The following is a 17,224-nucleotide window of genomic DNA, read 5'->3' as shown; positions in this document are numbered from 1 at the left end:
AAGGTTGAGGCCACGGAAATAGAAAGACGACCAAACGTATTGATGATTTCAATCGGCAGCGGACATATATCGAATTGAACCGGCGATATTCACACGATCATGTACAGTAGAGCTAAGAATAGTTATAGACCTACGTAGGCGAACGAAGCAGGCGATTCGTTTCTATATTAATAACTTTATATTTAGATCCCCACAGCTATATTTGTGTATTAACATTTTAGAATACCGTGCGCAACGATACATTAAGAGAATGACAAGTTGCTTAGGAATCCATGTCGCAACGGCTCTATTTTTGGTGCTAATGTCCCATGCAGTCGGATTAACGTAGATTAGGAAAGTTGAATAGCAAATATCCATTAAAACAGAGTCTATGGATGTTTGCTACTCATCTGCATATGATTCAGAGCAGATGGCTATAACACAACAGCGCTATTTCATTTGAAAACAAATAACCATCATGTTAGAAATAGTATAAACTAAAAATAACTTTATTGCAGCTGAGATAATATCCCTAGGATCTGGACATCTTCACGATTCAACATTTGATGACAAGAATGTGAGCAAAACAATTTCCTTTGACAATAAACGCCTACGAGTCCATAATGTTTTGATTTATTAAAACAGATTTCAAGAATTAAGAGATAAAAGCCAAGGTTGATTTATTGACAGTGAACCGCACTAAGAAAATGGTTTCAGTAGGATCTTAGGAGATAATACTTTATACTTATGTACAGCTTTGGTATAGATAGAACATGTTGTCCTGTTTGAACGTTTACCATTTGGAGTGATGAACATGTTGCAGTGAGCTATCCTTTTATAACCTTATTACTAAGGTTTGTGATGAAATAGAAATTGCCTATTTCCATGTAAAATTCTTTTATTTCTTTCATTACAGAACTCCTACTGAACGCGCGTCGGTCAACTATATTTTATACGATCATTATTATAAACTTCTTAATGACAGTTTTCTAGCCACAGCTTTGCATTTGATGATTTGGCACAGTTCAAGCCGCTACTACACTAAATCTATCAATAAGTACCCAAGTCTAACCGTCTTCTCAGAAGGAATATCTCAGGAGAGACAATGGTCTCAAAATGTAAACATTTCCAATGAAATTTCAGAACTGGAGTCTTTTCCTAGAAGTCCATTCATTCATTGCGATTTGCAAGTGGGTCAAACAGCTTCACAAATAGACCGGAGTTAGGCACGTGTTGAACGTAAGTCAAACAAACGTAGCGACGACGTGTCGACGAAAATCAAGAATTTAACAGTCAAACTGCCAAGATTCAGTTATTGTGGGTGATTACAACTCTGTCGCCCTAAACACTGTGTTGACAGAATAGTCAATTATCGCGACCACGGATCGCGACTCACACAAAGTTAACAATATTTCACTACAGGCACCTTGTAGTAAGGAACTAAAATATCATATAGAAATACATTAAATATGGGTTAAAAAGCAAAGCCAACATCTTAAAAAACTACTTACTATTAACATAACATTTAACATAACAAATATTTAATTGGAGACGCAGGAAATACAAAGATACCTACATAAACAAGAATAATAATATGTACTTACTAACTTAACTATTACTACGTTTAATGTAAGCTTTTCATGAGGACGAGGATTGAAGTTGATAACATACTGCAAAATGTTAAACATTTAACAAGACATGTTTCAGAATACATTTGACTGGTCACCAGCCTAATTTAACTAGACTAGCCAAATGTTTTAGTTCACTGAACTATGAATACTATGTTAATAATAGTTCCTAACCATCCGCAAGCTGTGACGTCTTGTCTGAGGTTTTTCTGCAAATAATTCGCGTCCCCAATACTGAATGTTCGGGAACATAGCATACCACCTCAATCGGGTCAGGCGATGAAATTAGCTGCAACACAAAACACGTACTCATACCTAACCTATTTTTGTTAATTGTAATAAGTATCTTGGTTTTCATAATTAATTAGTAATTATAAATATGAAAATTCTGATATTCAGTTCTGAGTTTGCTAAGACATCTATTAGGCAATTTATAGCAATCTCTGCAAATAACCGAGGAGTTATGGCTCTTCCCACAGTAAATAATTCATCGTGCATGTTAATTGATATGATCAATATGTGAAATTGATCAATCTGATTGAAAAAACATCTGAAAGATTATAGACCTGGAAGTTTCGATTGGTTCTTTAATCTTAGAAATTGATTGCCCGATGACGCTCGAACGTAGGCGGATGACGCTAACTCGTTCGAATCAGCTCTATGTGAAGGTAAGGGTCTGGACAACTGGGTTTTAAGATTTACGAGATAACGTATGACGCAAATAGAGACGTAAGTATTGAACAAGACATCGACTATCTTAGACAAATAGGACTTTTCAAATAGGTGGAGTACCTATCAATCTATATGCTTGATTCACTAGTCAAAGTATAAAGATTCAAAAGAATTTATGAAGATAAAGAAAACCTTTAAATAAAATCTCAACATTTTGAAATCTCACACAGACAGCGAAGTAATACTAAAGAATTTCCACGTGGTGACAATAAAAAGGCGCGTAAACGTGTACGATTTGATAAATACGTTTCTTGCACTCCGAATGCATTTCACACGAAATATTTCACTCGACAGCGGGTTATAAAGAGTGATACGATTTCTAATTGATTTTTTTTTTTTCAATGAGTTACTAGGAACCGTCTGGCTGGCTCCCGGCCAGCGGCAGGGTGGGGGTGAGAGGCAGGAGCGCCGGCGCCGTTTGCGTGCCAGACTACGACCACTTCGAATCCAATCTCACTGTCGCTCTTTAGGTACTATTTGTATCTAAACAATACTCAACCTTGCGAGTTGCGTCACACCTGAGCGTCGCATACACTATGTGTGAAATGTCATGACATGTCATATATGTTTCCATTCACAATGGTTTGATTTTTAGCAGTTTTTTTTTATTTAAGACGAGGTTAAGATTCTGTTGTCTGGATTCAGTTTTAGAAAATCTTGCACAATCACTTGAAAATTTCCTCACTCGAAGATTTTATTAAATGTATCACAACATATTGCATATTGACGAAGTCAGTTTGATTTTCATCAGATTATTTAGGTAGTGTACCTAATTCATCTATTTTCTCACATGTGCACCCTTGCGTCATCTTCGGCTGCACAACGTCAGTTTGACGTATCTGGGATTTGATCATTATCTGTACCAATCTTCATGGATTGTGCAAGGTCTTTTACGAGCTGAGTTGTCTGTTGACACTTCATAAATGTGGGATGTTCAATATAAAATTAATGTGCGCATGATATTTTTTGAGGTCAATTTGAAAATAATGTCAAATTCATGAAATCTTTTGTAGAGGCTTGATCCTTTATGCAATATTTCTGATATTTAGAATATGCAGTCAAATTCAATACCAGACAACACGGAACTGCGTATACCTGTTTATTATTGTACATGTGAAAATTCAACTGAAATTCCGTTAGACAGGAAACGTGGAGAAGTTATGACCGCAGTCAAATCTGGAACAAGGTGGATGATCTCAGCTCTCCGGTTCAGTGTTACAAGTTTTTACATATCTATCTGCATGCATGGAACACGTTATAGAGCATTGTTTATTTTGGACGACTCCTAATCGATGCTAAGAATCTTTTGAAGACGTTTTAACTAAAAATTTGTGTTAACGTCTTTATTAGCATGTTGGGTCTAAGCGCGATGGTAGGTAGTTTTGCAATAGAATCGGAAATCGCGAGCTGATTGCCTGCCTGCTAGAGTAATCGGGTCGTCGGGATCGTATATTAATTACGTCCTTTGAACGCCGATACTTTTCAGTAACGTCCCTAACCGGGATGTATTCGGAAGCCGCAACTACCAGGGGATTTGGGTGGTGCGGAGCAGAATCGGAATCGGAAACAAAATAATGAAAAGCCATTGTTTTTTGATTTTATGGAGGACAGTTATGATAGAAAATACGGTAAAAGATTAATTTGTTATTTCATTCACTTTATCTGTACCAAACATTCAAAAGTCAATTTCTGTATATGGTTGATCTTGGACAATGGTGATTTTAATTCACAATATGTTTTCTGGTCTTGTTTTTCACTTATAAGTTTCTCATGTTGTTATGTGGGATGCATAAATTGCCAATTATGCTCAATCATTTGTCTCAAATATCAAACCTTGGCTGGCGTTCGTGTAAAATAAGATGCAAGTGCATGATTGACACTTGGTTCTTGTCTTGTCCTACATATGAAGTGATTGACGCGGGCTGCAATGACGCCCCAGAAATTATCGCTCTTGGCTGTATACCAATTCCTATAAACTTCTTGTCCCAGTCGCATTTTAGAAGTCCAAAGTATATGTCAGAAAGAGTTCATTTTTTTAGAAGAATTATTAAAGGTATCTGAATATTATAGCTCCCAGATTGCTATTAATTAAAATTGTGTTTGGGGTGAATCTTGATTTGTATATTATCAGCTGATCTCATTATACAGATGTGTGTCAGCAAATAATAATTTTTCAAGGTCATCCACAAACTTTTAAGTATATAAAAGTATATTGACCCATTTATTTATTAATATATAAAATGCAACTACACCATTACACCAACAGCTTATACCAACCATCTTTGTTAAGGAAGTCAAAATGGCCGGGCCTTTCAATTAAGTCGTATCAGACCTTTAGCGGCAAAAAAAAATAATCCACATGAATTTGAAATGGGTATACTATTTTAAATTTAATGTTCCTTATAATTGTCTTTGCAAATAGTGCATCAGAGCAGTCATTACTGAGCTAATTAACGTGTGGTTAGACTTTGTGGTGCTGCCAATGTTTTGATTTTACAGTCGGATCATATACACACTCTAGATGCAGAAAGAAAAAAGAATATTTAAATAAGTAAAGAATATAGCTAAAATAAAAGAGTAATGGAAAAATGTGTCATATAATAACATTACATCATCTGCTATAAGAGACCTCCAAAGAGAATATATAATTCTTCTTAACCGATTCGTAGTAGCGTAGAGCAATAATGTTTTATTACTCTATCCTTTTCAAAAATCAACATACATACATAAACTCACGGCAGTGGGCAAATCCACAAATAATAAAAGACACCATGAGTTGATGCATGATACGAAGTCCTAAGATGTTTTTGAATCTTAACGAATAAGTATCTATTTGTGGAAGTACTACAAATACGCATGTTTAATATACAATAGAATCATATCCCGAATTCGCCGTAATCCTGTATTCCAAAACATCGATTAAACAAACCAATTAAATAAACATAGAGAAAGGAAATATTCCCGTATCGACTTCCTGTAACATTGCGTGAAAGCATCGAATACCGTGCCAACGGTAATCATCGAGAAAATATTTTGAATAATTCTTCCTTTCATAAAATAGCTGTAGGTAACTTTGATGGGTTCTACTTTATTTATAACTTTCAGTATCATTATGTAGGAACAAACTTTGTGAAAGATACTTTAGATGAATAGTTAGGGTATAAAATATATCTTATTCCATTGAAATAGACTTTTGCACCTCATTTAGCAAAGGCAACGGCCACATAATAAAACTATCATACCTAAAGAGATGAGAGAAATAAGATTTAAAAGAAAAGTTATTAATATTGACAAGCCGCCTCCAACTGGAAATTAGTAGTGACAAGAGAATATTAATATCCCCGATTGCAACACACGACGAACAAATTACAAGAATCAGGCCATTTCACGGTAATAAATTAACGTGATCACGACATACCATTCGTGATTCATGGTACTGATGGCTGCAACAAAGGGAGTCTGATGGTATTCAATTTTCTGGACGATTACAACGGAAAGGATATAAAACAAGCTTGAATAAATCATACTCGTAATTGGAGGATCCGAAACTTTTGCATTTTATAAAGTTAGCTTCTATAATAAAACTATCTAGTGCTAATTGTACATGCAGAAGACTATGGTGATGTGACAACAAACAAATATTATAATATAAGTCGTCTGTCACAATCTAACGACGTGGTAACGACATGATTCATTTTATCGTCTTCTGGCGGTAAAATCTGGTTCATGAATAAACTGTAAGAGTGTTTTGCACTGTACGAAAATAAATTATTGCACTTCTTGGTAGGGCATACAAAAATAAGAAATGGGTCGGGAGAAAACGTAAACTTGAGAAAGAACAGCCTGCTGGACTGCGTACGACGTATGAAACTAATTTAGAACTCAAATATGAGTCAGATTGTTAAGTGTAACGAAACTTGAAATATAAATAACAGTCAGCTAAAGTATTAGCGTTGACTAAACAACAGAAAAAACAGGGAAATGAAAACTTCCGCCACCAGTGTTAGTGGAGACTGACCTTGCAATAACTGAATCGTCGCTTGGTACTCGGCAAGCTTCTCGTCGACGTAGCCCTCCTGTGACTGGCACGCGATGATCTCCGCGGTAGACGGTCCCCGTTCCTCATCTTCCTCATAGATCATCGGCCGTGGCGGCGGCGGAGGTTCTAGAGGCACTCCCGCGTAATCGTACTCGCGAACCGGTTCGTACGGAGACGAGTAGTAGTACTCCGGACTCTGGCCGAGAGTCGGAGACATCGGGTACGGGGAGATCGAGAAGTGGGAACTAGGGGAAGGAGAATGTGGACGGAAATTTTGCGGCGAGTGCAATGGACGGAAGGGTTTCGGGGAAGGGTGTACTGGTGGCGGAGATACTATGGCAGTTGAGTGTCTAGGACCAGATATGAGGGGTGGGGGGCTAGGCGCCCAGGGAGACGGAGGTCTGTAGTGGAGGGGAGAGGGTGGACCGGGCGCTCGCGCGCGCCCGCGCCCCGGCGGCGGTTGCGACATCTCGCGGATTGATTCTTGTCAACCCGGTGTCACGCCACCATCAGCATTGCTGGAACAAAAGAAAGATCACGTTACACCAGTATCTATATTCTATTCAGTATCTATATTATAGACATCAGGACAAATACACACATCGCGACAACAAAAGGTAATATTAATAAGATACAGTAACTGATAGGAATGTGTTACTGAAGATTGCCAGGGTTAAAAATATAACCTTTAACATCAACAATATTAGGTATGTACCAATGATATTATTCCTACTAGTTACCAAAACATGCAACTTGGTATTTTTTTCGAGACTCAAGCAGCAACTATGTTACAAAATTCGAGTAAGTTTGATCACGAGCTAATCGCGCTATTTTCGGAATACGCTACTACTGAAGGGGTTATGCCCTGCATTTAGTTGAATACGTGCTCAGTGGTAACACGAAACAGATGCCACGATACTTTTATTAGGTTCAAATGGCTTCTTAAGTGTATCGTTTGATAGTAAGGGGTTATCCAGAATTACATTCATTTTGCAATCTTTCCTTTCGTGAAATGGGCGTTTATCATATGAAGATTTCTATCTTACATCTGTAATTATACAGCGGTATCTGGCTATCGCCGTTCCTGGTCTGGTTTTTAGAGTAATATATCTCTCGTCTCCTTCGCACTAGGCGATATTGGCAGGTACTATACATCGATATATAGTAAGACCGAATGTTTTTATAAAATTCAAACCCCATCGTTTAACTAAGTATCAGGAAATCTCGGCATTACGAGGAGATTCTCGTAACAGACAAATGTCCTGCTGGTCATTCTAATCATCTAGAAATATAACGTTATATTTAATCGTAAATCAGTAAAAAGTGTCAACCTGCCAGTAGTGCCAGTGTTCTCAGTACTCTGATTAAAATGTGAATATTAAAAACGTTACTCTTATTTATAGGGGACCTAAATAATGTAAAATTAGCCTTGACGTCTCTTGCACGCCGGTTGCACTGCTATGATATTCTGAAAGACATAACTGTTAAATAAATTATATTGGATGCTTGCCAATGTTAGGAAAGCTTATGAAAAATCGCAAGTTTTAGTATTTGAAACTATTAGGGATAAAATTTAAGCACGAGCAATTATTAAAATAGTCATATACTGGTGCTAATTCCTGTAAACACCATCTAATTTTATTTTAAGTTATATCTGTCATTTTCTTATCCGCCCAAAAGGAAAGGGACGGGTAATCGATAAAACGTGATAAATAAATAAGTACACCCATGTAATGAAGTCGACTCTACTAAAATATGGCTACCAAGAGACTTTATCCATATAGTGGGAAAGCACAAAATCATCGTAATCGTAGGTGGATAAGTAGAAATGATATGGATGAGCAAGTGTTCAGTTTGGCGAGACTCGGGAGGAAATTGAAAATGACACATAACCTTCCACTTCTGGGGGATTTCGAAAGGGATTTATAATGGACAGAAGGTATTTATCAACATGACCAACGTAGGCAACTATATTTAAATCAAGCCAGTCTTTTTAAAACAATAGATAAATTAAACAATAATATAGACGTACTCGCAGCAGTTAACGTCAACGACCCTTTTAGAAAATGGCGTCAAAATGGCGGCCAGCCAGATGGTCATAAGTCTAGAAAAAAAAAATTACGCTCTGGGAAATGCACGAGTCTCCCTGGCTACCCTCCAACCGTGCCAGCGAAAAGACCCGTTATGTAATTTTACATTAGCTAATGATTTTAATGCTGTAAAAAATTATAGACGCATGCCAAGTTGATTGTTATAATGTGCATGATGAATAGACAGACAGGTGACTTCCACAAAAATTAAAAATATTGGGAAACAGGTCTTTACAACAAGCGATCAGTCGGTCATTCAAAAGGTTTATCCTGTGAAATAGGATATCCACAGATATATGACAGACAAATTGCTTGAAAGACAGCTGTTTAATAAATAATTACAGACGTGGGCACAGACAAGTCAAAATATATATTTTTTAAATGGATGTAGGCGTTCGCGTGGGAATACAGCAACAAACTGAAGAAAAAGTTAAAATAGAACTAGTAATGACAGCACTCACAAATTTATAAGTACAACAGGCTATTGATTAAGAAATCTCACGAAACGGTGCTTTCAGAAAAGAAAACAATTGAAAATAGCATACAATCATGTTTTCTAGATGTTTCGCTAAACGGAGATATTAATCAACATCACCTTACAAAATAAATATGTAGATATTACAAAAAATCTCGTGAAAAAATAATAAACGGACGTATTTCAAATGAGACGTCAGACAGTTGTAGTAAAGCTAAAAGCCAAATCGTTTAACAAAGCAGAAATATAGCTGAAATCTCGTAAAATAATGCTCCAGCATTCAAGGGACCTTGAAAAGAATACGAAGTTAGTCATCCATCATCGACAACTTCCACTGGAGTTGCGAGAGCTAAATTCGTCGATTATATCACTCAAATCGCTGCTGCAAGCACAGTTAATTTTAGATACCGCTAAACTTTTGACTCAAACCGCTGGATAACATTAATACGTCTGGATTTTTCTCTAGCTCAGACTTCATTGACTGAAGAACCTTCAGTGACTCCATCCTTGGTTAAGGCGACCTTAAAGAAAACCTCAAACTCTGCTCAAAATCGGCATTCTTAGACGTCGCCTCAAACTTATCTCGAGTTTAATCCAGTGAGTGGAGGCATGCATGACGTCATTATTTTTGTATTATTTTGTTGGCAGTATGATATTCTCTACTCCAGTGAGTTAAGACTTCAGTTAAGACTTCAAGTCGAGGGCGTAAATGTAATTTTAAAATCCGATTCGAGTGGAGGAAGCTTCTAGTACTTAACATATTAGAATCCGGGTACTATTATTCCCTGACTCTGAATTCTGAACACAACAGATCGACGAGTAGTAAGGTTGTGTATAAAATACATTGATAGCGACAGTGCGGCCGTGTCGGGAATGTATTTCATTGATTCGGATCCTGCAATGCTGTATGCGGCCATATTAAATATTTAAACTTTAACTTCACCATCAGCAGTAAACTATAGTTACAATAAATGATCCTATGATCCTCATGGAGAAGAAAAAAAAAATCAAAATATAGCAGTAAGTACTCCGAATAAAGTGCCTAAGTCAAAGTTTAAAAGGCCTGTAGATAATGGTCAAAAATATTTTTTCGAAATAACAAGATTATAATCTTCGACCACGTCAAATGTAAAAGCTTCTATAAACGAACCACAAAAAAGACCAATCGTGATCAGAGTAAAGTTCACAGCCACGCTTACTGAAGCTCTGGAAAATACGAGTATCAAGAGAAAGTTGGAACGATGGTATTGGTTGGTTGAAGTGTCCAGAACAAAAGCTGTCTTCCTAGTTTATTACCAACAAAGCTACTGTCAGAACTTACAACTTCAATAAACAATACGATATTGTTAGGATTGTCTAAGTTTGAATGGGTCGTAATGTTCAGCAAAATACTACAAGCTTTCCTGTCATGTGAAGAAAGACAATTTTCAATAAGTATTGTAATTTTACTGACAATAACAAAGCAAATTCAGAAGAGGGTTAGAATAGTTGAGTCCAAACATTTTTTTGTATTTAGTGCCACATTTATTCATATATAAGTACATACATAAACTCACGCCTATTTCCCACCGGGGTAAGCAGAGACTATAGAATTCCATTTGCTTCGATCCTGACACACTTCTCTTCATCACTTCATTTTTATTTATTTATTCTAAATGCAACGATGTGGAAGTCTTAAAGAAACTGAAACTTTACATCGCATAATAAGTTTATGACAGATGTATTAGAAAGACGAAAAGCATTATATTATTTTTATACGCATATAAGAATCATGCACTATCAATATTTATGATCGCAAAACACAAATATTTAATACTGATGAGTTTACATCTATTCATAAATATTTGATGTGTATTTGTCAAGAATTAATATTAGTGCTTTTGAATTTTAGGCAAATAGTCGAACCAAACTAATGTACAAAATGTATTCATACTGATTACTTTTGGAAATAAAACTGGAAATTACTAGTATATCTATATATTGGTAGTTCTCCTTATAGACTAATTATCACACATCCACGAATTCCAAGATTCACCTTTTGGGACTGACATGCATCAACGGAACAATTATGAACAATCTATGTATGTTATAATACTGCACGTCACCTTTGTCTATTAGAGATACAAGTTTAAATCGCGAGTTATTTCCACAGTACGACCCTGGGATTAGCAATACACGTGCAACGTTTTGATGTTATTTTTTTTCTTTTCTAGCTTTTCTCTAGATCTAGCGATAAGTAACGAACGAACGCATCGCTTTAATTTGGCCGAGGGCCAGCGAGCGCTACGCTAACTGAAGCTTTTGAACTTCGACTTCGGTCGTTCTCTGAACCTTCAAACGTTAAAAATACTGGAGACTGCCACCTTGAAAAGTGTTATATTGTGGACAAGAAATATCTTGTACGACAAAGTCTCGTATAAGCAAAAGTAATTGTGACATTTTAGAGTGTATCAAAAAATCTATTCACTGTATTAGGAATTCGTCGACAATAATCAAATGCAATGCTAAAACCGACGCCTATCTATAAGTACCTCAAATTTGGAAATGATTACCACAATACAAGCGATATAAATTTTAGAGTGAAGGTGAATTTAAAGTAAAACAAATCGTCTTCGCATTTGCTATATATATAGTGAGCCTCCTTATCTTACTAAAATATCAGTTACATAATATACATACATAAACAGCCTATATACGTCCCACTGCTGGGCACAGGTCTCCCCTCAATCAACCGGAGGGGGTATGGAGCATACTCCACCACGCTGCTCCAATGCGGGTAAAATATCAGTTAATTTTCTTCAAAATACAACGCGGTTTTATGACAAATGTAAAAAAAATATACCAGGACAGCATTTATATAGGACCTGTGCAAGCTCACAGAGAAATGCCCATATAACCAAATTGTAATATAAATTTTCATTATCAATGTGCGTACTCAGCCAAGTATTTTAATTAAAATTAATTAAAACGATACGTGTCTCATTGCAAAGAGTTCATTAAACCAGATGCATACTTATCATCAACATCATCATTAATTTAAGACCCACGATCTAGTCGGTGTAGCATTCTCGACTCTTGTCTACTAAAGACCATCCTTTGACTTCTATACAAGACACGACGTTCGCCTTCTCTTTAATTTGTTTTATGTGAAGTTTTCTTGGTCTTCCCCTTCCTCTCTTTCCTTCTATCTTTCCGTCTATGATGATGTATTTAATAAATTCGTCGTGTCTTGTTAAGTAACCAATCATCTTGCCTCTTCTGTCCTCGATATCTCTCAATATTTGTTTTTTTACACACTTGCATACTTATTATAATTTATCAAATATAGTTTTCGTAAAATCGGGGTCAAAAACCTTCAACGTTTCGGCGGAAATGTTGAAACTGGATGTTTATAAACACAACAAACTAATTGGGTTCAATTTAAATATTTTTGTAAACGAAGTCTTGTGATTACAGGCGAATTTCATTAGGTGCGTGTGTATCGGAGCAAGATGTCTGTTGGGAGTTACGCGTATAGTAGGTACCTATACTTTTACTGTAACATTTTCGATGATTTTCGGGCCTTTTTCAGAATGAGCTTCTATGATACTTAGTGTGCTTACCCCGGTGGGAAATAGGCGGGAGTTTATGTATTTATTATATGTGTGAGAAGGAAGGCGAGCAAAGCCGATAGGCTAACGCATCCGGCTTCTACAGCGGTGGGGCAAGGCAAAGGGGAAATGCCTCAAAGGGCGCACGTCTGGATCCTTTTAGTGGCGCGCGGCCAATCTCCTGCGGCCTCTGCCTCCTGCTGAACGTACCGGCTGTCCGGTCCAACGGCCCCGGGAGGTTGAGGAGGAGAGAGTGGACTTGTACCAGCGCAACTACTTGTTCACTATAATACACTCACGCGCAGATGACTCCTGCATGATGATGATGATTATAATATGTATCAAGTAGTCATAGGTATGTTACATTACTTACTTATGTATTTTCAAAGTCAATTTATAAAACTTAGTCGTTTAAGTTTGTTCTGGTTACGCATTGGTACCCCCAGTGTTATATATTCCGTATTTCGTATGTAAATAAAGGTAAATAAGCACAAATTGTATTCTGAATATAGGTACTTTAATAGGAAGAACGTAAAAAGGACGAAAGATTGTCGTGACTGTCATAACTTTCCTGAGGTACTGAATACAAAATGGTTTCGTTGCGTGAGCTATCAACTTCCCGATGTAAGGATGAATGTTTACGGAAGTTTATGCAAATATTCTTTTGGGGAATACCATGAATGACAGTCGATAAAAGACAGTTAGAGGAACTATGTGTAGGTAAGATAAGGGCATGTATATTTTATAGGTTTGCGTGTATCTGATGTTCTTTTAAATAATATAATATAAACAGCCTATATACGTCCCACTGCTGGGCACAGGCCTCCCCTTAATCAACTGGAGGGGGTATGGAGCATACTCCAGCACGCTGCTCCAATGCGGGTTGGTGGAGGTGTTTTTACGGCTAATAGCCGGGACCAAAGGCTTAACGTGCCCTCCGAAGCAAGGAATCATCTTACTTTTTCGGACATTTCGGACAATCAGCTAATTCAAGCCTGAAAAGTCCTTACCAAACAAAGGACAGTCTCACAAAGTGATTTCGACAATGTCCCATCGGGAATCGAACCCGGACCTCCAGATCGTGAGCCTTACGCTCTAACCACTAGACCACGGATGTTATTTTTAACTGTAAATGAAAACTAAATGTAAATGTTAATGGAAATGACGACCAAAATGATCAAGTAAGTAGGTACCTATTCGATCAATGACTGCGATTTATCTTGTTGATCGGCCTACCAGATTGGGTATATACGGGCATGATTTATGTATGTAAATATTATATGCTCTTATAAACAAAGGTGAATCTACATTCTCTTAAAATATAAAAATACATTTGTCAGCACATCATTTGACGCAGGACAATGGGTATCGGTAAAAATTTTTAACAAAAAAAAAACCGACTTCAAACGCAAAACTAAAAAGCAATAAATAAATTTACTTCGCACAAAGTAATTAGTACGTATTTTCAATTAGTTAATTAATTTATAATTCTGAAGCCGGTGCCAAGGAAATGCTACAACGAAGTACCGATTCATATATTTTTCAATACTGATTGTTTTGTAATTTTTTGTTTGACATTGTTTTGTAATTGCTTTGATATAGGTATTAAACAATATTGTGTGTACATAGTAATTTGATATTGTAGTAGGGTTGTTGTAGCATTTACTTGGCACCGACTTCAGAATTATAAATTAATTAACTAATTGAAAATACGTACTAATTACTTTGTGCGAAGTAAATTTATTTATTGCTTTTTAGTTTTGCGTTTGAAGTCGGTTTTTTTTTTGTTAAAAATTTTATTTTATTTTACGATTTTAAGTGATGGTTAGACCGAGCAAGGATGCAGACAGACAGATTTTCTGATTTATATTCATATATAATAATATAATATATTATTAGTAGTGATCACAATTATTATTGATGAACATGTTTACACACACACACTCACACACGCGCTAACGCACACGAGCACACGCGCACGTACACACGCACACACACAGATACACGCACACACACAGACACACGCACACACACACACACACACATGTGTATGTGTACATACACACATGTGGTTGTCAGTGGAAGCTGCTATCATACACACTCACGCATACATATAGATACAGTAGATTTCGCGTGGTTCGCTCGCTGCTAAAGCAGCTCGCGTGTCCTGTTTATTCGAAACTGTCCCTCTTCGTATGGCGGCCATCTTGTTTTTCCGCCATTTTGTTTTTTTTCACCGGCGACAGAATTTGACCAAGATTTAAATGGGTGTCGTGGAAACAAACAAAATCCAGGTGCAATAGGTTTGCCAGACCGTAGGATGTCTCCCTGATTGGGAGCAGTTTTCAAAGATGACGTTCCGATCACACCCCTATACATCATTTTTACCCCCAAGACATTTTCTGGAAAAACAAAATTTTGTATGGCGGCCATCTTGTTTTTTCGCCATTTTGTATTTTTTTCACCGGCCATTAAATTCGACTAAGATTTAAATAGGTTTCGTGAAAGAAAAATTGGTTCAGGTGTGATAGTTTCGCCAGGCCGTAGGGTGTCACCCTGATGCGGAGCAGTTTTCGAAAATCGGGAAGTATTTCCATACTTAACATGACGATCCGATCACAACCCCGATATATATTTTATATCCCGAGACATTTTCTGAAAAAACAAAATTGTGTATGGCGGCCATCTTGTTTTTCCGCCATTTTGTTTTTTTTTACGCGCTATGGAATTTGACCAAGATTTAAATAAGTGCTCTGAAAGAAATATTGGTTCACGTGCGATAGTTTTGCCAGGCCGTAGAGTATCTCTCTGATGCGGAGCAGTTTTTGGTGACCAGAAAGTATTTCCGTACTCTACATGACGTTTTGAGTAAGCGCCCCATACATTATTTTTACCCAAACGGGCTTCTTCCAAAATCGACAAAATTTTGTATGGCGGCCATCTTTTTTTTCCGCCATTTTGTTTTTTTGCACCGGCGATTGAATTTGATCAAGATTTAAATACGTTTCGTGAAAGAAAAATTGCTCCAGGTTGTATAGTTTTGCCAGGCCATAGGGTATCTCCCTGATGCTGACCAGTTTTCGAAGGTCGGGAAGTTTTCCCGAAGCCTAAAGATCGATCCGATCAATATGACTTTACAAACGCACTAGTCGCTCCTACGATTTTTGAAAATTCCCCTCGATTTCTCTGGTCTTCCATCATCAGATCCTGACTTCCTTGACATGGGACCCCCTTGGGTATATCTCCTTTCAAACAAAAAAAGAATTATCAAAATCGGTTCATATACGACGAAGATATGCCCGAACAAACATAAAAAAAAAAAAAAAAAAAAAAAAAAAAAAAAAAAAAAAAATATACGGTCGAATTGAGAACCTCCTCCTTTTTTGAAGTCGGTAAAAAACTGGAACTCTCACTTCAGGTTAGGTAAGCGAACCCTGTGAAAAACAGGATAACGCTAGGGAGCTGATATACATTGGTAACAACGATGGTCTTGGCAACAACAATTTCAATATGGTCGCATTATAGTGTAAACCTCGTGATAGCCGTGTGATTTTTAAATTTCCGGCCATATGGTTAATTAACGCATACCTATGCGTCAAATGTACAATAAGCCATGTCCATAAAAAGCGATTTTTCAAAAATGCATTTACAAGGTTTACACTTTAAAGCGACGATATGTAATATACCTGTAAAAACTGCAACCGCTTACGTTATTACAATTCCAACAGTCCATTACATACAAATGCAGATGAAGCGGGAAATACAAAAATCAATACGGGCCAGCCTCCGCAAAGTCTAGACGCAAAGCTCCGAGAACACCAAGACGTGCCTCGACGCATTGCAGGCCTCACACACATCTCTAGTGCAATCCACTACAACCACCCGCACAATCAAACAACACCACAACATATCCAACAACCAACATAATCAATCTACACACCAACAAGGTTAGAAAATGTTCCGGTTATCAAAGAAAAACCACAAAAATATAGAAAACTTTAGCGGTTTTCTTGCCACTGACTAAAAAACAGCCGCCAATGACGAGAAATTAATTCTGGAGCGGCAGGCAGACATATTGTAACTCAATACTCTCGCTTCCAGCACGTGCTTATCGGCACGCGTAATCCAAAGTTAGTAAAGTGTTAAATCCCTAACAGATAAAAAAGTGGGAAAACTAAAACTAAGTCAGCTACTTTACCGGTAACACGGAAAAACGCTCAAAGGAACACCACACACTAACACTTTCCACGATTTGTTGAAAATTGTGTTTCACTATTTGTATTCACGGCCGCGATTCCAAATTCGGAATTTGAATTTAATTTTTGGAAGCCGTTAACTATGTGCCCTTACCAAGTGAACGTTTCGTTACCGCGCGGTCGGTTGCGATGATTTTGGGAATGCCGAAGCGGCAGTTAGCGATGGACTGAGGCGGGCGGGCGCTTCGGCGGCGTTCGGCTGCTTTCGCCCACCTTTATATTTAGAATTTGGCTCTCTCCCCGGTTTTATATAGCAGTGAGTACATCGCGTATAAAGCGTATTCGAGATGCGGTCTCCGCCTGAATATATATAGGAATTACAGCTTTTTATTGAGTGGATAGAAAAAAAATTGCATGCCATCCGCGTCTGTAAGACTGAGGAATTTTTTGGCCGATCGTACTTTAATGGCGACCAAATCGTGCGCAAAAACTTTA

At 37.3% G+C, this 17,224-nt stretch overlaps 1 protein-coding gene across 2 annotated transcripts in view; it reads right to left on the bottom strand.

The window, feature by feature from the left end:
• Positions 1–16,988, bottom strand: part of LOC126368355 (muscle-specific protein 300 kDa) — a 200,724-nt gene extending 183,736 nt beyond the window's left edge. Inside the window, exons 1-2 of one of the 2 annotated variants that reach the window (XM_050012271.1) lie at positions 16,884–16,988; positions 6,358–6,896 (exon numbers count right to left, since the gene is read on the bottom strand). In XM_050012271.1, coding sequence (XP_049868228.1) covers positions 6,358–6,847 — 490 coding nt within the window. In that variant the 5' untranslated portion in view covers positions 6,848–6,896; positions 16,884–16,988. Of the gene's footprint in view, positions 1–6,357; positions 6,897–16,731 lie in introns of both variants that reach the window. The other variant, XM_050012270.1, reaches the window with a different exon arrangement.
• Between the last annotated feature and the right edge of the window lie 236 nt (positions 16,989–17,224).

This window comes from Pectinophora gossypiella, chromosome 7 (genome assembly GCF_024362695.1).
Source record: "Pectinophora gossypiella chromosome 7, ilPecGoss1.1, whole genome shotgun sequence".
NCBI lineage: Eukaryota > Metazoa > Arthropoda > Insecta > Lepidoptera > Gelechiidae > Pectinophora > Pectinophora gossypiella.
This window is presented reverse-complemented; position numbering and strand designations above follow the sequence as displayed.